Source organism: Perissodus microlepis, chromosome 19 (assembly GCF_051167445.1).
Source record: "Perissodus microlepis isolate ML-2025 ecotype Zambia chromosome 19, ASM5116744v1, whole genome shotgun sequence".
Taxonomy (NCBI): Eukaryota; Metazoa; Chordata; class Actinopteri; order Cichliformes; family Cichlidae; genus Perissodus; species Perissodus microlepis.
This window is the reverse complement of record NC_140479.1, coordinates 21,080,121-21,101,949: the sequence shown is the minus strand read 5'-3', so window position 1 is coordinate 21,101,949 and position 21,829 is coordinate 21,080,121. Positions and strand designations below refer to the sequence as shown.

At 41.2% G+C, this 21,829-nt stretch overlaps 1 protein-coding gene across 2 annotated transcripts in view; it reads right to left on the bottom strand.

The window, feature by feature from the left end:
• Positions 1 to 9,080: 9,080 nt before the first annotated feature.
• cdin1 (CDAN1 interacting nuclease 1) overlaps positions 9,081 to 21,829 on the bottom strand; it is a 52,094-nt gene continuing 39,345 nt past the window's right edge. For both annotated transcript variants that reach the window (XM_084914436.1, XM_084914437.1), the window contains exon 12: positions 9,081 to 10,540. In XM_084914436.1, the coding sequence (XP_084770562.1) occupies positions 10,372 to 10,540 (169 nt within the window). In that variant the 3' untranslated portion in view covers positions 9,081 to 10,371. The remainder of the gene's footprint in view (positions 10,541 to 21,829) is intronic.

The window sequence follows — 21,829 nt, the reverse complement described above, 5'->3', positions numbered from 1 at the left end:
GGTTGGAATTAGCAGAAACTGAAAATTGCAGTGGCCAGTGCTGAGGCTGCTGGAGAGGCAGAAAAGACGGCATGTTAGTGCAGAATAAATAAGGCGCAATAAAAAGGGAAATAGCCGAAGTTTAGTCAAGCCTTGAGGTACTCAAACCTTCATTTCAATCAGTTAAGATTTAATTAGGCAAGCCGCTGGCCTCCTTTTTTCCCTCCTCCTCCTCATTATATTCCCTTTTCCAGCACCGTGTTACAATGGCCCCAAGGTTGTCAACGTTTGACCGGTTTTTCAGTGAAATAATCACGGTTTATGGCTTGAGAGCCCATAAGATTGGGGTATAAATATGGCATTATTCCATTATGAAACGAAAGTCCTAACACTGAGTGGCGCAAATATCGATTCTCTTAATTTATGGGTTGTTTTCCTAAGTAGATTTTTTTTATTCCTAATTTCCTTCGGTTATTTTGAGAGCTTAAAAAAATGGTTAGAAATATCTTGCGGGAGGCCGAGGGCAGCAAAGTGAGACATTTCACAAGAACTGTAAATAACAGAAGAGGGCTGAGGGAGAAGCAGGGGGAGAGAAGCGTGGATGCGCACACATAGTGGATTTTGTAAAATATGAAATTTCTCCGGGTTATTGATTAATGTGCATATTTCTAAAGGCACGATGCGCATTTCAAATCCATTAAATAACTTCAATATAATGTAGATGTTCTCAAGCGAGAGAGAAAGAGAGGGAGAGGGAAGGAGCGCGATCTGGAGACCCCCTCCCCACCACACCCTTGGGCGCAGTGTTATTACATGATGGCGACCCCTTCTGGGGGCCAGAGTAAATGTATTTATGGAAAGAGAGGAAGAAGAAGCGGTTTCTGTGTCTTTCTCTTTGAGAGACATCAGCGTTCATTCGTTCATTCCCATGTCTGTGTTAAATATTGCAAACAACATTGAAGTTTATACTCAGACGTGTATATTTATGTACATCTATACAAATACGGATATCCTACTTTTTTTCTTCCTTTACCTCAAAAGTTTACATACTGGGATCCCACCTTGGCTATTTCAACATATGAGAGAGACCCTGACCTGCTGCCGTAAATGTGACCTCAGAGACTCTCGTTTCATATTTACTCACAGGTAAAAGGCTCCTTATGCATGTATTAGGAGAGCACGTTGATGGTAAAATCAATAAAGATGGATTGTAGGGTCAATATAATGCTTTGCACCTGGGGACTTGTTGCCCGGCTCCCATTCCCGAGTGTGTGTGTGTGTGTGTGACAGAGAAAAAGAGAGAGAGAAATGAGCAATTCATACGCGACCATCTCTGCAAGCTCTGTGTACGCCGGTGGCTGTGCGTCTGTGTTTAAAGAAAAGAGAGGAGGTTTGAAGAGCAGGGCAGCAGGGCTGAAGTCATCCAGCCGGGGACCCGAAGGACCCTGCTAACTCTGACATCATTAATCACGGCCCACTTGAAAATTATGGCTGAAAGTATAGAATCGGTAACCATTATCGTCTCGGATGGCAGTTAAAACCTCGACAATTCAATGGCATACAGGCATCTATACGAAAGAGAAAAAAAGAAGCGAAGACAAGTGAAGGCAAAAAGAGGAGAGGGAGTCTGTTGACACTGGGATGGAGTTCCAGGCTGTGCGTCAACGCGAGTCAACGGTGCTCCACGTAATTAGCCCAGACTGGTTTAATGTGATTATAAAACATAGCGACGACAGACTCCAAGCACAGCCAACCGCAATTTATTTAAATAATAATAATAATAATAATAATAATAATAATAATAATAATAATAATAATAATAATAATTTATAACAATAACTTTTCACACAGAATTGATCATTGATGATTTCTTATTTTAATAGCATCACATTGCTATTGAAATAAGTAATCATTTAATTTCGTTTAAATATGAACTGAAATGCGTTTTATTGCCTTTACAATAGTGGAAAGTGGAAATGGCTTTATATTATTTAAAATATTTTCCACAAACTTTAAGACCGGATAAGTTGCTCTTATTCAAATTACAAAGAGCCCAACAACTTCGGATAATCGTCATTTTATCCAGTGAAAAGCGGAAAATTACGTCTTAAATTTAGATTACTTTTTTTCAGTCGCAAACAACATTATTTTGGTCATTTTAAACTATATAATCGGGCGAAACTAATTATTTTAAACTATCAAGATGAGTTTACTTGCAAAAAACATGGAATGTGCATGTGCAAAAAAAATTTCACACAACATCCACGTCAACGTATTATTATTATTATTATTATTATTATTATTATTATTATTATTAGTGGTCATGTTTTTCTGCACAACACTCTAATAGCAGGTGATTCAAGGACCCATTTTATGCGGTGTCTTGCATTAAAATCGGTCGCTGTGAGCATTTTCACAAGCACACAGAATACAGGGGAGACAAGAAACGCTAACTTGTTCCCTGTTAGCAGGGAAGCTTCAGTGATGAAAAGCAATAGCTGGTGTCAAGAACTTTTTTAGCACGTCACTACAGCTGGTGGGAATAAATAGTCAACTGAAGAAGAGGGGTTGGGTGGGGGTTGCAAGCCGTGACATAAGGGTATTTGGGTATGTGGCCACAGGGAGCTTTCATATCTCCTCAACACAATAAAAGCCTTGTGTTCAACTGTCTTACAAGTTCAACTTTGTTTCACAACAAGGAGTGTAAACTGTTGTCAATATTCAGATAGCCTTCATCTACCAATAATGACAGGCAGCCGGCTTTCTATCTTATCTGTGGGCCAGGTAGCGCCATACCTGAGGGGAATAACTGCTGCGATAAAGAGTGCCTGGGCCAATAGAAAGGCTCTTGTCTGTCTGTGAGGAGTTAATGGAGAACGCCACTGGAGACAGGAAGTCCTCAGAAAGTGAAAAGCACTTTATTGCACACCTGAATGGCCTGGAATAGGGTTTCCCTCAAACCCAATGGGAAAACCACATTACAGGTCTTTACACAGGGTCATTACAACAGGGCAGTGGAGTTCAAGTGATCCATTGCATTTGAATGACAACATCACATCGCTCTATTCATTCTTCCCTCTTGTGTGACCTGATGATGATCCCTGTGGGATTGGGATGTTGTCAGTGGAGTGATGTGCTGAAGTTACAGTAGAGCATGTGCAAGATTTGGCCCATGCAAGTGTGCATAAAAACCCACTCCAGCACACATGCGGCCCTCATCCTTTGTCACTAACTGTGAGTCAAGACGGTTGAGGTGATGTGGTTTTCTTGTATCAACAGGTTCCTGGTCCCATAAGCCACAGTACACTGCAACGTGACATCATCAGGCCTCTAAAACTGAATTGCAACATCGATCCCTCTCAGGCTGACCTCCCATAAGTCAAAGGCAGACAATGTGAGACGTGTGTTTAGATGGAAGTGTATATTTACCTGCCAGTGGGAACTCAAGGACATGGCTCCAGCAAGGTTATATCCAGCCACATCGTGGAGTGTTTTGGGGTGAAAATGAGTTGTAAAAATGACAAATGGCCTACAATTCTCTAACTGAAGCAGCACTGCAGTTGGCACTGTGTTTTAAGTAAAACAGTTAATTGCTCAGCGCAGCAAAGGCTCGATGAAACACTCATAAAACATCACAAAAAAAAAAAAAAAAAGCTAGTGCCTTTTTCTGTTCTTGTCTTCACCGTGCAAACGACTGCTTCCATCCCTGCTCTTCATAATTTCCCAGCGCAAAAATATTATGTTGCCTGTGGCAACAATTCAATAAAATACCCAATCACATCTGTTCTTTCATATATTTCCCAAATTAAGCTAAGTCTGTACATAATAGAGAAGTCTTCTCATCTGTGTGCTAGGATTTCAAGCCAGGATTTACTGCAGGGTGATAAATGACAATAAGGCTTGTTTTGACAAATGCAATGCTACTTTTGAATGAGCGAGGGGTTGGCACAGTGTGCAGGGCCAGACCCACTGTTATCAGCTGGATTAGTGGCTCTGATTATGCCCTGGAAGCTTTTGCTCTCAGCACCAATCAAAACCTGCGGTCCGTGCATCCCATAATAGCCACGTTCATCCGTACAGTAGCCCCACCTCCTCCCAAGTGCACTTATTTCATAATAACAAGCTTGCCACAGCTCTCATCAGGCCATAATGCTCACAAATAGAAGACAAGGGAGAGGGTGAGCCAAGGTTGTTTTGACCGAATCATTTTTTTCTCTCCACCTCATGCAACTAACCTTTTTCCCCTGACTAGCTCTAGTCGTATTTTCCGACCACACAGCTCTAATCTTTTAGGATGTCACTTGTGATCATACGTCTACTGCTGCCTTTCTGCTGTCTGTTCCTCTTCTACCTTTCCTTTACCCTGCTGTTTTCCTCACCCCTGCCCATCGCCATGCTGGCCTGAACCTGATTGTGGGGTTGTTACCGGGCTTCCTCTGGACCCTCGCTGTGATCAGGAGATATCACAGTTTCTGGGTCACTTCTGTCACAAACCAAATGCCATTCAGGGGGGGCTGACCTTTCTAGTGGCTGATGCTGGAGCAGGCATACTCCATGCGGGTTGTCACCCCTGTGGTTCCAACCACAAACGCACACTCGGTTGTTTTCCGGTTATCTCTTTTATTCATTGCTATACATGTTAAAATAATAGGCATGAATGTAGCTGGAACAAAAATAGCTGATGTATGACATCTTGGCTAAGCTCAGGACTGTGACAGGCCTAAGTGCTGGCTGCAGACACATGGTATATCAGATCTCAGTAGAAGGAACTCCAGATATGCTTCCTGGATTTATTTGAATGCAGCGGGTTATGCAGCAAGTGCCACTGTTTTCACAAATGGGAGCTTAGCTCTAAATGGAATACCTCAATCAGCAAGAAGCCAAGTCAACAGCTTTCTCTTTAAAATACTGTTGCATACCATTTCTATTGCCAAGCTGTTCATTTCAACTAAGAGCATGTTGAGTTGCTCATTTAAAGCTATTGGCCAGACCTTGGTTGCATGTGATCTTTGATTTTTGCAGGCAGTGCAGAGCTTTAAAATTTTGTTGTTGTTGTTTTTTTTTTTTTTTTTTAAAGCTCCCGTCCGTGTCTTGTCCCATAAAGCCAATGAGTCATAGGAAACTAAATTATCCTCCCCCACCCCTCAGAGTGGATTTATCTGTCATAGTTGTTCAGTTTCCCTCAAACATACCATCTGTCCTCCATCATGTCAATCAAAAATCCACCGCGTTGCCATTTAAAATCCCCCCAACCATTTTTCTCATGATCTATTGTTGTTTTTAAATAACAGCCTCTGATTAGCGGGTAGAGCTTCCTAAAAATAAAAATGAAGTCTGTTTTCGCGTCTTCCTCGGCTCAGAGAAGAGAGACCGCTTTTTCCCAGTGCTGTTATTCAAGCCCTCACAACAAAAAAATAAATAAAAAATGTAAAATCTTTTTTGTTGTTGTTGTTTTGTCTTTTCTTTCTTTCCTTTTTTTTTTTTACATTTCATACTGGCTGTTTGGACTCTTCCTGGATATAATTTTATTTATTTCCATGCTGTGATGTCTGGCTGGCTGAGGGAGGCTGAGAGGATCCTTACTAAAAGCACTACGCTGCCTGCGGCAGAAACAGGCCAGAGCTCTCTTCACATAAATAACACAGGAGCGTGGAGAAAGTCCTTTTGGTGGTCTGCTAGAGGGATAGAACCAGCTCTTCCAGGTTCTGTCCTTTTTTCATTCTCTGTGTCTCAGTGGTCTATGAGCTTGGATGAAGAAGCATAAAACAGCAGGATGTGGAAGAGATTGGTCCAAGATGTACATCTGAGTGGATAGTGGACTTCCAATAGCCTGTAGGCTGAGACCAGACAGAGTGGATGCTGTGAACTGCATCAAACTAATCTGACACATGGGAGTCCCAGATTTAAGAACTGTAACCAGTATTATAATAAGGTGTAACTAAATCACCTTACACATCATTTCTTTTTAATGTTGCAACAGCAAAAAATGATGAATAATATGATCTCAATTTTCCTCTTAAACTTTTTATTAACATGTGCATATATTGTATTCAGGTTTTTAAACTTTTGAGGTTTCCACATTTTATGGTCTTCTCATAATGCATTTAATTATTTTTTTAGTGTGTTGAGAGCATTAAGTGTGTTTTGTTAATTTATTAAAAGAAAAAAATCATCTCTATTAGGTATTCAGATTCTTCGCTCAGTGCTTGATTAAAGCACCACTGGAAGCAACTGCAGCCACCATTCTTCGTGGGAAAGATCCTACAAACTTGGAATCTCTTTTCTCCCTTTCTTGACAGTATTGTTTAAAGTCAATTATGTTGGGTTGGGAGTGCTGTTATGCAGCCATTTCCAGGTCTATTAATGCTCCTTTGGGGTTCAGGTGCAGACTTCACACAGTTTTCCCAAAACCACTGCTGTGTTTTTCTCTGTGCTATGCTTTGGGTCATCTTCTTGAAATGAAACCTTTGGTAACCTGAGATCCTGAGCACTCGAGATCGAGCTATATATTTTATAACTATATATAGCTATATATAGTTTCCCTCTATCGTGACTAGTCGCTCATAGCACAATTCCACCACTACTGTGTTTGACTGTAAGATGATATTAATGAGGTTATGCTCAGTGGCCTGTCTCCTCTATGCCATTGAGAACTGAGAACAGATAGATCAAAATTTTTTTCATGGTCTGGAAGTCGAAATGCCTTTTGGCAAATCTGGGAACACAAAGTGTGCTGGCTTAGCCTCTGAGGGAAATGTTTTTATCCTTTGATCACTGTTTAGAAATGCAAAAAACAAGCAATACCAGTATAAACAACTGATGGTTTTTGCATGAATTGTTACAAATGCTGACCCTTTTACTTTTCACATGGACCACTAGCCTCTTTGAAAGCAAAACCTGCTCAAATGTGTCTAGTCAATAGCCCCTGGACTACCACAACACTTCCTGAACTGCTTGACTTTTACCTACAGATTCTACATATTCATATGCAGAATCTCATCCTGGTGATTATCTTTTAGAAAACTCCCAGTGGGCTGTCATGTGTCTTTTAGTGAAGCATGGATTTCATCATGCCACTCTACCACAAAGCCATAATTGATAAAGTGCTGCACTGAGAGCTGTTCTGCACTAAGCTACTCCCATCTTCAAAAAGCAAATGGGTGGAAAGGTCTGGGGAGACTGTTGGTGGTTACAAACTTCTTCCACCGAGCTCCTGGGCACTTGACATAGTCATGTCAAATATTTCTATGGCAAATTGCTCTACACACTTTAGAATGTATCACCCCATTGATAATTCTTTGGATCACTTGGCTCTCACTCTGACACACACAGTCAACTGGGGGACTTTATATAAACAGGTGTGCTTTTCATTTTGGTGAATTGGAGTTCTGTGAGGCATAGGTGGTTTCCAGTCAGGTTTAGGAGCATCTCAAAGACCCCTCATAGAGGCTGGATGTATTACAGTTCCAGTTTACTATGCTAATGGAGTATTTTTGTCTTTTATTTTCACAAATTAACAAATTCCTTTGAAAACTTTGTATTACCTTACCTTGGAGTACAGGGAGAAGAGACCCCCCACCCCCTCCCCAAATAAATAAGTAACTAGTAACTATAAATTTTAATTTTAAGAAAATTTGGAAACTTACAAATCATGAACAACTTTTTGAATAATCTATATATTGTTAATGGTTTTTTTTTTCCAGTGAAAAAATAAAGAATGTGTAGTTTTGTTTTTGCTGTATGCCACTTGAGGATCAAATTTCTCCAGAACACGGGTGTTACCAGCCCCTGGAAGTGACCTCTCCAAACTGGCCTTATTTGGAGAGCACTCGAGTGCCCCATTGTTGTGACAGGAACAATGACTCTAACAGGGGTGGGAGAGAAAACACAAAATATAGACGTCTGGCTCTTAAAAATCATCAGATGGAAACTAGTTTTTCTATATTTGCACTCACATCATGGAAATCTGGTCACCTAACACTGATGCCGTGGCTCGCCTTTGAAGTCCGTTTAAAAAAAAGCTTTATTTAGTGCACATTGTGTGCAGAACCTAATTTATAGGAGCTGACCCTGGCTACTCTTTTGTGCAACAACCACCTTGGAAAACAATGGCAGGAAGGCTTGAAACTTGAGAGGAACTGAATCTGCTCTTTTCCATTTTTTTTCTGCTCTTATTGAATGGAGAATTTTCCCTCCCCGAGTAAAATAGCTCTGTTTTTTTTGTCCAACAGGAGCCATAAAGTGATGTCTAAGCATACCATGACCAGGCATTCGCGCCGAGTTTAACTGGACACATGGGGACAGTTGTTTTGTACCACAGTGTGCAGAGAGGCGGGGGGGCACAGAGGAAGCCATGGACGCCTGGCGACCCAGTGGTGACCCAGTGGCCTCCTCATGGAGGGGATCAGGGCCTAGATAGGGAGTCGGCTTAAGGTTAGAGGTTTAAGGGTAACAAATCAAGCAGCACTTTAATGGTATTTAACCCCCACATACCATATCTCTCCAACTGTTTGAACAGTGCATAAATGCAGGCCAAACATAGGAACACATATTTTTGTTTCATATGGGGAAGTTGTCTTAAATAACAGAAAAGGAGGCGGTCGGATTTGGTGATTAATAGACTGAAGACAAAAGCTTTCCACTAACTTTGCACCTGAGGTCTGTTTTGACTCATTTCTATGCACAAGAACACGTGAAGCCTGCAGTTTGAAAGCACACTATGAAAAAAAATTGTTCTTTGTGAGTGTACTTTCTGAGGTGACAGCAGGTTCTTCACCCTTTCACTTTCTTTCCTCTTATCGTTTTGTGTGCCATAAAGAAAGGAGCAGGACAGGGATCCCCTATAGGCAGTGCATATCTGCCTCTAAAGCCATCACTCAACTTTATGTTCACTTCTGGTTCTCCTAGCCCGGCTGTGTTTCTTCCATTAGTATCCACTCATAAAATGTACCACGGTTATAAAGATGTGCGATAGACGACTACTAGACAGTCACTTACCTTTACATGGTAATTCTACGTACCTGTCTTTTACCTCACTTGCCTAAACGTGCCTGATATATAAAGTTTATGATTTTGACAGTAACGTGGGAACATATTAAAAATAGTTTACACAACACATTTATTAATATTTACATGTACAAAATAACATGCAAGTACAGTAGTTTTACTTTAAATTGTTACAGGTTAAATGTGGGACAGAATGTAACAAATGCTGATTCTAATAGTCTTTTCTTTTTATTTATTTTTTATTACTGTGAAACAAGTAAAAAAGCTCCTGGTTTTGATATTTTAAGTAAACACACTGGTCAAGCAAACGTAGGTTCACAAATGCGAGGATAAGCTCTTCACTTATTTTATATCCTTTTAAAGTGAATACTGTTAGGCTACCACATTACTCCCAGTTTCAATATGGCTTTGCTTTAGGCAAACTGTCACGGCTATGCTCATTATTTTATGACATTATGCAGTGAAAAATTATTAATATATTCAACTTAAAAAAATAGAAAATTATTCAATTTTGATCATTGCTATTGGAAATTCTATCAATAACTTTAACTCTACAGTAAACATGAAGCCAACAAATGTAAAAAAAAAGAAAAGAAAAAAAAGAATTCCTTTTTTGTAATTGTATTAAAATTTGCGCTTAATTAGGTTAGTGGAACTTTGAATTTGAATTGTAGTTGCGCAGTTAAGAAATAAACACTGACAGCAGCATGAACAGTTCTGTCAAGCATATGTGCTAACAAAAAAAAAAGTTTTTAAAATGTGAAAAGGGTCACTGAGGGGCCAGCCTTAATCAGAAACTATCCTGTTTATCCCGCTGGAGAGTGACTGAGAGGGCACTGAGTGACGCAGGTGAGAGACAGGCGTCACCCAGCCCCTAGACCGCACCTCTCTTATCTGCCTATGGAACGGAGGAGGAAGGAGTGACAAAGGCCAGGGCCTGAGCGTGATAAGGAAGGGCCTTATGTCCTGCTTCGGCCCTGGCTTGCACCGTAGCCTCCAGTGCAAGAGGCCATCCAAGGGCCAGGTGTTGACCACGACCAGAACAGCCTCCCAGATCATGTTTTTCATTTACAGGTATGACTATGAGTGACGTCAGATATATAGAGAATGCTGGTGTGCGTTTACATGCGGCCGCTTTGGAGCAGTGAATGAGAGGAAGAAAGGGAGAGAGAGAGCGAGAGAGAGAATGAGGGTCAGGTGAAGTTCAGGGCAGATTTTTTGCCAGTAGTCTCACACTGCAGGAAAGCCAAATTGCTTCCGGATCTAGGTATCCACCCCTGCAAAGTTCAGTGTTCGTACCCTTCCCACCTCCTTGTTGTCATCCCTCTTTCCTCCCATTCATTCTTTCATCTGTACTTTGGTTTTATTCTTGCTTCTGATCTTTTCTCATTCTTTGTCTTTATTCTGGCTCTCAGGTGATCGGTCTTGTTGCGTGGCATGGCACAGGGTGACAATGTCTGTAGGGAAGCAGTCTTTGAGTAGGATACCTCTGTCTCTCTGGCAATCCAGCTCTCCAATAAAGCCATACCAGTAGATCACAAGGCCTGGACCAAACCTGTAGTGCACAAAAACAAAACAGACTGTTAGTACATTACCGCTGCTGTTTTCAAGAGTTCTCAGTGTGCAAATACTGAGATAGACTTTCAAATTCATACCTGAAAATGCTATTGACTTTGGATAGGAAATACAGAAAACATCAGGAATAGGTTAGTAAAGAGATAGAAAGATGGGACACTAGTGAGATGGATCTATGAGCGATAAGATGGCGTAGGTATTTTTCCTTTGATCACATCCAGGAAACTTGTGCTGAATCAAACAAAAACACCGCCAGGAAGATAAAGATCTTTCTGACAGGGTGATACACACTCAATCACATTACAATGGCAGTGAAATAACAATAATCTATGAAATAACAAAGCACTACACCACGGCCTCCGGATCCTGACATCAGAAGCCTTTGGCGCATAAGAGAGCATGCAGAGTTCAACACACTGCATATGGTGGTTAAGGTTAGCTAGTCAAACAGCGTCCAGCTGTTTCATTTACCTTCATTTTGAGGGGGAAAGCGATCTGCACTGCGGCAATAAAGATTGACTTTCCAAGCAAATGTGAGCTCAAATTAGGAGTGTTTAGATATAGGATGTTTTTGTTGATTTCCTTGTAGAACCTGTAGCAACTGTCACTTGGTCACTTGGAATGTGCAACTACATTTCATTATTTCTTTTCAAAAAGGAAATAAAGCAGCTTTCAAGATATTTATTAACCCCCAAAGAGCCACCAGTGGCCCCTCTCTTCTTTGAACCTTAGCTGCCACGCATAAAGACGTGTCACAGTTGAACTCTTGAGTGGAGAGCATTGTAGCTGCTAGATGCTAGAGCAGATTCAGGGGGCTGACAGTACTGCTCTTCATCCTTGGACAGTTAACGCTGTTGTAGGGCCTCTGGAGGCCAAGACAGGAAGCTAGCTAAAGGGCCACAGAGAGCAGTACAAGTTCAGCTTCAAGGTAAAGTTCATAAAATTTTTTGACATTTTGGTTAGATTATAAGAACTATTATAGATGCTGTATTTACAGAAATCTTTAGTTTGCAATTTAAGAATTTACTGTAAACACACAGATTGCATTGTGACCACAGAAATAATAAATTCTCAGCCTTTGTTCTTTTGCCAGCTGTTACATATGTCTTGTTATAATGACTGGTCTCGAGGCAGTGCGCATGCTACATACAGTTCCCGTGTGCAGACAGACGCATGTACATGAAGATATGTGCACCTCCTTCTAAGCGGCCCTCGCAGTAGTGTACATGCTCCTACACCCCATCCCTGCATTCTGCGTTTTACAGCGCATGATTTACGGTGCTGTATCTGTGAGCAAACAGGCCAAAGCCAACAGCCCCGAAGAAAGCCTGCAGATGCACGCTCTAAGTTCACCACAGTGTCACACACGTAGCTCACCCTCTCAACACTGCACAAAACTCAAACCCTCAAATTCTCGCCATTTCCACGCTCCACTGCTGCACATGGCTGTCAACTCTTAATATGGAAATGTTTTGGAAACAAAACCTAAACATTTACATTAGGTGGCTTCAGAAAAGGGCTTATGTGCTTCTTTTTATTCTGCCGCCGTTCTCTTTGTATTTCCTGCGTTCTGGATGTATGCGTGTGTTTGGGGAGGGTGAGAAGCGTAGAACGGGCAGACTGGTCGGCACACACTGGAAAGAGGCAACCTTCTGAAAAGGTTAAAACTGTACATCAACAGATAAGGCAGCCGTGCACGATTCATCATGTCCCAGGTCTGTCAAGGGAGGCTGAGTACAAATTGAAACAAGCAAAATTATAAACACTGGGGAGCCATGTCACCAAGGCCTTTCCATACCGTAAAGAAAATAAATGGAGTTTGAATCCTTCTCAGGATTAATACAAGTCAATACTACTGGGACGTTGAGGTAAAAATCTTGGACTGGGAATAATAACAATAACACTGAAGGGGGAAGGGAATGGTCAGGGGGTCAAGACTAAGTCTAATGGTTCCAGCATGATTTTGTGAAAAAGTCAAAAACTAAGTAGAAAGCAAGTAAAAATACACAGCAGGGTGCTTTAGGCACTACTACAGCATATATATATATAAAATTCCTCTGAAGTTTGTGTGTTGGAACGCCGGAGGAAGTGAGTGGAAGTTCAGTTTAAATTTGTAGGCAAATTATGGTTTATTATGTGGGCTGGCTCATTTTAACCTGGCATGTGCTTATTACGCACACCACCTCGAAGTCAGAGTCAACCATCTTCCAATAAACACCTCGCTATGTAACGAGTTGGTGAAATTGTTTGTGAAATGTAGCTAATTTCAGCAAGAGGGCCACTTGACGAGCCTGGGCGTGGATTGCGGGCTGCCAGCCGTGCTTTCGTTAGTGTTAATGAGCTGCTGGTGGTCGCATTTTAAAGCAGGTGCCAAGCAGCTTACTACAACAGCTTAATGAGAACGATGCAGTAAGAAATAGAAAAAAAAAACATGAATGGAGAAGAGGGAGTGTTATTAGTATCTGCCTGTGCACACACAACATGCCATGAAGCCAGCAATACGGAACGTCTGAATCATAAACACATGCGTAAAAATATACCAACTCTACCCTTCAAATAATTTGCAGACTTATTTCTTGATTTTAGTTCTTGCTTTTCTCATTTTGGGGGAAATGAAAGCATGGCTGAAAGCCCGTAATCCATGCATGGGAGGTCAGGCAGTGTAACCTTTTCAAAAATCTCTGAGTTGAACATTTCTGCTCAACACGCAGATCAAGGTTAACTTCCTTTGCTACATTTGGTGGAAAAAAAAGAAGAAGCTTCAAGCACAACTCGGGTTCAATCACTTTTTCCAAAAGTACATTACATGACATGACGAATTATCAATAAAATTGAGATGAATTTATGCTCGACTTTAAAATGCCCTCACTTCATTTTACACACCGCACAGGTCCACTTTAAACAAACACCCCAGCAATGATTTAGACAGTGCAAGCCTTCACCTGAGGGTGAAGTCTATGTCTCTGAGGTCTCTCCACAAAGACCTCTTTGTTTTCAGCATCCATACATCAGGTCACAAGGTAGGCAGCTAAAGCACTGTCAAACATTAGTGTTAGTCAGTCTTTTCTCAGTTTTCCCAAATGTCGTAATGGAACCCGCTCAACTTCTTTTAAGACAAAAAGCATTCAGACTGATTGTGAGAGAAGTACAGAGGCATAAAAATGTCTGTGTTGAAGTCTGACGAACTGCGTATGTAGTAAAAGACAGAGAATAAATGTGTAAAAGTAAGACTATTCTTTTGAGATCCCTTTGATAGATGTCCACCTATCAAAGAGTTATAAGAGTTTTCTTTATAAAAACAAAAACAAAAAAGGGTTAGATACTGGTGTTGTGATGTGTTATTATTTGCGAAAAAATTTACAGGGACGGCAGTGACCCAGAGCCTGCATGTCAGCAGGTGATACAGTTTTGCATGAATACTGTACCCAGCTTGTGTATTTTAATGACTTTGTAGTGCATTTTGCTGCAATTCAGCCAGACTGATGATGAAGACACCCCTGACAAGTAAAACTGCTGTGCACAAGTAGGATATTTTAAGGCTGGTTCTACCCAGAGGGGCGTCCTCGAACAGGGAGGTAAATAATCCCTTGCTACAAAATATACATCCGACTGTCCATAAATAACAGGAACTGAATGGAAGAGTTAACCTCCCACAGACAAGTTATTAACATGACCATAGCTAAGAATAGAAAACATTGTTTTTTTTTTACTTTCTCCACCCCCTACTTTGTCCCAGTGAGCGGTGAAAAAAACTTAATTCAACTTAGGTACTCAAAACACAATTACAAAGCAACCGCAGTACACGATTGTACATTATTATCACCCAAACCTACGCAAGCGTCGTAATTAAGGAGAAACAGAGAAGAATGCGGTTAATCTTTGCCACCAGTGAAGAGCATGTCATATTCATATGCATATGTAGTTTTTAAGCTAGAGGTGTGGAGGTGGAATGTGTAAGTATGAGAGTATGAGAGATGTGGGAGGTCAGGTCGACTCAGTGTGTTGTCAGTTTTATGTTGCAGTAGGAGCTAATTTATGCTCACTAATGCAAGATAACAATACCAAAACAGAGACAAGAGGATTCCAGAGCTTTACTTGGTAAACACAGCAACCACTTCTGGAGCAGGATGTAGCCCGAGCCCTTTAAGGGATCACAAAATTAGTTGATGGTCAACCCGATTCAGCTTTAGCAACATTTCAGTCCCGTCCTACAAATGCAAAAGGTGAACTTTGTGCTCATTAACTATAAATGTAAAATAGGCAAAATAATATACTAATATTTTATATTTTCAATTCACCAATAAAGCTACTAAAAGATTATATGGACAAATGGTTCAGCAATTCCAGAACAATGTGTAATACTGCAAAGAATTTGGGAATTTAAAGATTCTGGACAGATTCGTACACATAAAAAACTAAGGTTAGACCTTTTTCTATATGATAAATAGAGAAAACTGCTTATTTTTAAACATATGCATCCATAATTGTAAAATGTTTTTTTTCTCTCGTTAATTATTTGATCAGTTATCACTTTCTGGCTTCAAATTTCCCACAAGCTCCTATCACTTCAACCACTTTCTCACAATAACCAAAACCTTATCACCGTACAGATACACAATCTGACATCTGACTGATACCTTGACTAACACATGATTATGTGAATGAGCAAATAAGCATTAACCTTATATTTATTTGCTGGCTCAATAGTAACTTACAGATATCCGACTTAATTACATTTGGTCCCAGTTAAAAACCATTCGCTCAATATCATGCTTCCAAAACATCCTCCAGCTGAAGGGAGGAGACTTAATCAGTGTTTTGAACTCGTTAAGTCCCTTAACTGAGCATGTCGCCTACCACATTAGCAACACATATCTGAGAAACAAGTGTGCACTGTGTGTGTAATGTGTGCGGGTTCCCTCTCAGATCTACGGTGTCACGGTCCAACACGCTCTGACACACTCTGGTCTGTATTGGATGTGAAGAAAAACTAAACAAGGTGTGGTCTGGCTCTAGCTTTGTCTTTCCAGTGTTCAGAATTTGGCCCAAGCAGCACAGAGTACACTACATACAACAAAGCGGCCTAATGACGACAGCTCTGTGGTGGCACCATAATCATAAAAAAACCCAAAACTTGTCCTTCAGACAAAAGTGTCCTGTGTGTTAGTGTTTTGCAAAAAGGATTGTTTTGAACAGGCTTGTTAACATAAATGCAAGAAAAAGAAATGTCCGTCTCGGCCTTTCTGGCTTTTAAAGGGTTAACGTCCAGGAACTAGGAGCACACCTGATCTTTTTTTTTTTTTTTGTTCGCAGATATCGACTCCTCACACTCCTTAATGACACTGTACATCATGAAAATGGCTTGATCTCTTCAGTTATGACACACTGAGTGGATATTCATTAACAGTTAATGCTGATATTAATGAATTCTTTCATGGTGATGACAGCACATAGTGTCTCTACCATATTGAACTGAAATCTTGAGAGGGTAGTAATTTTGTCTGGGAATCTTGATTTATGTAAACACATTTCAAAATGTAGTTATAAGAACAAACAAAATAGCGACGCTCGCGGATGAATATACTTAATGTTTTAGCAAACATTAAGTATATATAGTTTCAGGTACAAGCTGTCATCTGTAATACCAGTAAAGCTGATGCCGGCTTATAGCTAGAATAAGTCTGTTTTACCTTTTAACAAAGGGTATACTTATCAGTGAGTGCCAGTATTTTGTTTGTTATCGGTTTTAATCAAGTTCCTATACATGTTTAAGATAATCTAAGTAAAAATATGATTTAAAAAAAAATAAACATCTGAGGTTTTCCCTTTTTTTAGATAATGCTCCAAGTTCTAAAAACTAAACATTGACCATAGTGCTAATTTGGAGATCAGCCGAAAGCCCCTCAGGCCTTTGATGAGTCCTCGTGTCTATGAGTTCTGCCTAGAGACAAGAAGCTCCCCATGGTAGTGGGCAAGAAGGCTGGGGGCTGGGAGGCTGTGCAGACAGAGAAAACCACATTGTCAAGGGGATACATGCTCCTTTAACCTGTTATTGTGAACTCCCAGCAGCCCTGGCCGATAATTGCCACCTGTCCCTGGGGAAACAGTCAAAGACAAGCATTGGGACAGGCATTTTTTTTTTTTTTGACCATTGCTCCTTAAGCCACACAGATCTGGACCTAATCCTACCTTTAACCCCTGTGGCTAATGTGTCTTCAATTTAGGATGATCCCCCACTACAAGCACAGCCCCTAATCAACAACATTTTGTACTGTAACCCTATCCACCCTTGCTAGGGCAGCATCAGTCTGAACGAGCGCCGGCACATCTAATGCATCCAGCGGAGGAATAATGTCATGCGTGTGTACTTATGGATATCATGTTTGCATATGAGGTCATGGGATGTGTGCCATGCACTCAGCTGTTTTTTAATCGACATAAGCTGTTGAAATAAAACATTTAATATCCACATGCAACTGTACTTAAAACCACAGAAACACAAACAAGTTGCATGAAATATGTAATATTTAAGCCACAAGTATATTTTTTAAATGAGACTTTGTAAATTCTTATGGCTGCTCCTCATTGTTCTTCCATTCTGAAAAAGCCATGCTATCCATTGGCACAAGGTCTCCATCAGGTTCAAGAATAAGTACTTCATTGTACGTTCTGGTACCAGTTCAGTGAATCAAAAGTCATGGAAAGGCAGGTGTGAATGTTTGTTGTGTAGGCCTCTTGGCCTCTGCGTCCATGAGTACAACCCTGCCCCAAAATTAGAGTGTGGTCTCTAATGTCTCCCTGTGAGAGAAAGAGGCCTGGCTTTCGTCCAAGTCAGCACCTTTGGAAGTGCAGTCGTGTTACCACCACTAAATCAACATGTCAGCGCCCAGCCCAGTGAACTTCTTCACCCAAACTCCTGCTTACAGCGACCCCACACACCTAATGAATTGGTGTGAATGCCTATCTGTCTGCTAAAATGAAATGGGGGGAAAGGAGATATGAGGAGTACAAGGGTGGGAAAAAAGTAGATTTGTCTTTCAGGTGTTACAAAAAATATTTGCAGTTAGGAAAAATGATTATCGCTGTCCTGTTACTCAATCAGAAAACTACTGTAGCAAACCAGCCAGCGCCAGGTTACCGTAGCCTCCGCATCAACCTTGGCTTCTGTGTCCAAAATGGAACTGTCCCACTTTAGGGGGGCAAGTGTGGAGAGGGATGCAGGCGAAGGGCCACAGAAATCTGCGTGCTTACTCGGCAGTCTGTTTACATTCCTGAGGGTAATTTTAGCCCCTGGGGGGAGTAAAGCAGGGGGGGCCGACATGTTGTTGGGGCTTGTCAGTGTTCCACGGGCCAGCCGGCACAGTGGCGGCACCTGGACATCTGGGTGGTAAATATACAAATACACACAGATATACCTCCTGCAGAAAAACCACTGGATACCTGCTTGCATCACTTATCAAGGTTAAGGTTATTATTAGGGAATTCTAAAGGTGAAGTTGCATTTTCCACACAATATCAATAGCTGCTTTGTAAAATGCCTAAACAGAGCTACGCGATATCAACGAGGCCTTCTGAAAACCACAGGACTAACCAACAGGCCCAACACAGCAGAGTGCCATTAGTTTTGGACAACACAGGATATCCCCAGTGTTTTTACTGACAATCTGGGGTGCAAATCTAATTTCACTGTAGTTTTAAAAAATTTGCTAAGCAAACAAAACAATAATCCTAGCTCAAGAATAGCTTAGGGCTTCTGTGTGCCTGTCGGGATTTGTCTTTTTATTACTCCCAGCCCACAGTGTCCCTTCAAAGTGAAAGAAAGCAAAAAGTCCATGCGTTTGCTGTGTTTGTGTGTGAATGCAATTGTAAGAGTAGGACAGAGAGATACAGAGAAGGAGGGAGGGAAAGAGAGACTCTGAGCTTATCGAAACTAATTAGGCAAGGGATCAGGATGGAAGTTAAATACTGGGCTACATGTAATGAAAGAAGCAGAGTGGGGGACATCTAGGGGTCAAGCCCACACCAAACAGTGGTCCTCAGGCAATCTGGTATTGATTTTCACTCATTTGGGGATGAATGTGGATGGGAGGGAGGGAGACGAGGAGAGGCAGTAGGGCAGTCTAAGGGTCTTGTGAGTTGTCAACTTGACAGTTTAACCCCTTTTGGAGAAGAACAAACAAACAGAGGGATCTCTTGGGCTGACAGCGTTGATCTGTCATAGCGATGACACTGCAAAGCCCCACAGAATGGCCACACAGGAGAGGCGAGTGAGGAGGAAAAAAGGAGGGAGGGTGAGCTGATACAGATATGCACAGGCACATTCCTTAAGACTCAGAAGATAGGACTGTGCTCCGCTCACCTTAAAATAAAAATTCAGGAGGACGAAAAGGACCATTCAACTGAGTCTTTAGTCTGGGTTTAATTTAATGTTATGAAAATCAAAACTTATCAACTAAATACTTCTGTGTATGGTTTTTCTTATAAACCTGTTTATGTTATGACAATGGCAGACCTTAGATCAGACCAAAGTGGAACTTCAAGACCTATTTTGATCATTTGCCATGTCAAAAAGTATGGGTATCCCTGATATAGCAGTACTGGTAATGGTCCACAATCAGACAGACACTCAGATGTCAGTGCTCGTCTCTTGTCAGTCTGAAGGCCGTCACCCTCAAGCACCTTCCTTCTCATGTCCTTAAACACTCGAAGACCCCTTTCACTCTTTCCCTCAGACTACCTCATCGTTTTGTCACATTGCCAAAGGGGACTCCATTACCCTAGCTAACTCTCACTTATACTTAACACACACACACACACAAACACACAAAGGATAGTCACAGCTAATGCTGCCCACATCAAATTAGAGAGGCCCCTATTGTCCCTATTATGGCCCGGGAATGCTCCATCATCACGGATGCTACGGGGTCCCTCACTTGTCAGAAGTTGTCAGACAGATAGGGAGACTGGATACACACAGCTGACAGGTAATCTTAATGTCTTCAATTAGCCCAATTAGGCCTGTCATAAACAATTCGATAAGTGTTCAACCAACGCAAACAGATAAATGCACGCACAAGCGCACCAAAGTACACACGCTCACACACCAAGGTCTGCAGGGTATTAATGAGAAGGGTAATGGGTATATCAGTGGACGGTTGACTTGTCTTTTGTTTCAAAGAGGGGTGTGTCCCCATCCTTTGCTCTCAGCTGTGCACTGCTGGCTGCTACCTGGTCAGTTCAAATTGTACCATCTCCTTTCATTAGCACATCGCCGACTGAGAATCTGAAAGGCCGTGACAAAATTCATTTGAGACGAGTGGGAGCAGATTGCCTGAAGCAGGTGCTATAAGGGAGATAAAACAAAAGCAGCACCTTTGTGAGGCTCGGTGTGCACATGCTGCGTGTGTTTTCCATCTGTGTGTGTATGTGAGGATTTTCCCTGGTCTTCAAATTCTGTTCTTTTCCTTGCTGTGGTAAATGGATAATGACACAAAAGTACTTTTGACAAAAAAGGAAAGGTACCAGAGAGGAATCGGCCCAGCACACTCGGAGCATTTACAAGGCTGTGGTGAAATCTAAATATTATTTGAAGTGTGACTAAACAGGCCAACACCTTTCTGTGCAGAGGATGTGTGCTAGCTAACGCTGTTTGATTTGGTCTCTCCTTTATAATATCTTATCGCTGAGCAAAGGTGGCACCCACACTGCATCCTCGCCTTTTGTCCTCTATACGTTTCTTTATCTATTTGCATTCTCTATCAATACAAGTTTCTGCAGGGACGTGGAACATGTTGAAGGGGCTGTGAAGCACAAGCTTATGTTTAAAACGGAGATTCCACGGTTTGCAAACATGAGCGTTGTGCAAAGTTAGCATCAATATTTGAACAAGAACTTCACATCAACACTGCCTTGATCTTATGTGCAGAGGCCTTGAAATGCCCCCCGTCAAGCAAAACTCTGACATTTTCGATGCAGCACTGGTCTCGGGGCATTCGGGGCATTTTTTTCTTTAAATGTAAGGCAAGAAAAGAAATGAACAAAATACAAATGTAACAAAGTTAAAACAAGGCAGTGATCTGAATGGTGAAATCCCAAGGCACATTTTCATTCAAGGAGTCAAACTGGGACATGAAGACAAACCAACTGCTATCAGCAAGATCTGTGATGGACCTTTAACTCTACTTCTGATCCTTAACTCAAGTGACGGCTGGAAAACCATCCAAGGAAAAAAAAAAAAACAGAAAGAAAGAGAGAAAAGCCTTCACCGGGAAGTTGTAATAGGAAATTGCTCTTGGCAACTATTTGTTCAAGCACCAGATTTTTTTCGTCTTTATGCCAACCCAGTGAGCCCCCATTGGAAAACAGGGCAGGTCCCCCTAATGAGTAATCTATTTCAAAGCAGTCGTGTCTGGGCATGACAGTTTACTGAGAGGCTTGAAGAACTGGTAATTACCAGTGTTACGGGGCAATTAATGCATATTACACTGCGGCACTCATGGCGGTGACTGTCAGCTCCCCAATAAAAATGAGCACTCTTCAGCTAAAGGGTGACATTAATTGGGCCCTTAATGACTATGCAGAGGAACCAAGCCAAATAGGAACAAAACAGGGGACTCGCTCTGACACTAGCAGAGGGCTGGAAATTGGACTAAAAATGAGATTAATTGCTGTTTAGAAAAAAAAAAAGGGGGGAAAATGTGGTGAGGGGAATGGGGAGAAAGAGGTTGGGAATTATAGGGTGCAAAGAGCAAGAACCGTTCATACAGATGACAATTCAATTAATTATTTTATATTGTATTTTCTATACCTTAAGAAGTGCAGACAGGCCTCAGGCCCATTTCAAGGGTTTTGTCTTGATATGGTGCTTATTGCATAAAGAGCTACATAAAAAAACCTAAAGGCAGCTTCAGATTCCATATGCTCTCAATTTAATGAACATTATCTAAAAATTTCATTCAACCATTTGCACATAACACAAAGGGGGAGTAAACATAGCAGTCAGGATGTAAATGGGGGGAAAAATAAAAAAAACTCTTAAGAAGTAAATATTAAGCATTTCTGGGTTACACACTTTCCTATGAAATATAAGACCTTTAGTATGTCCTTTCACTTAAAAACAGCCTTAAAATCTTAAGCAGCGCTTTCATGAAAAATAAATCAAGTAAATCTACCAAATTGCAGGCCTTCCACCCACAGAAATGTTTGTTAAAAAGAGATCAAGGATATGGGGAAGACACGAAGTAATTCTGATTAATGTTGCTAAAGCTAG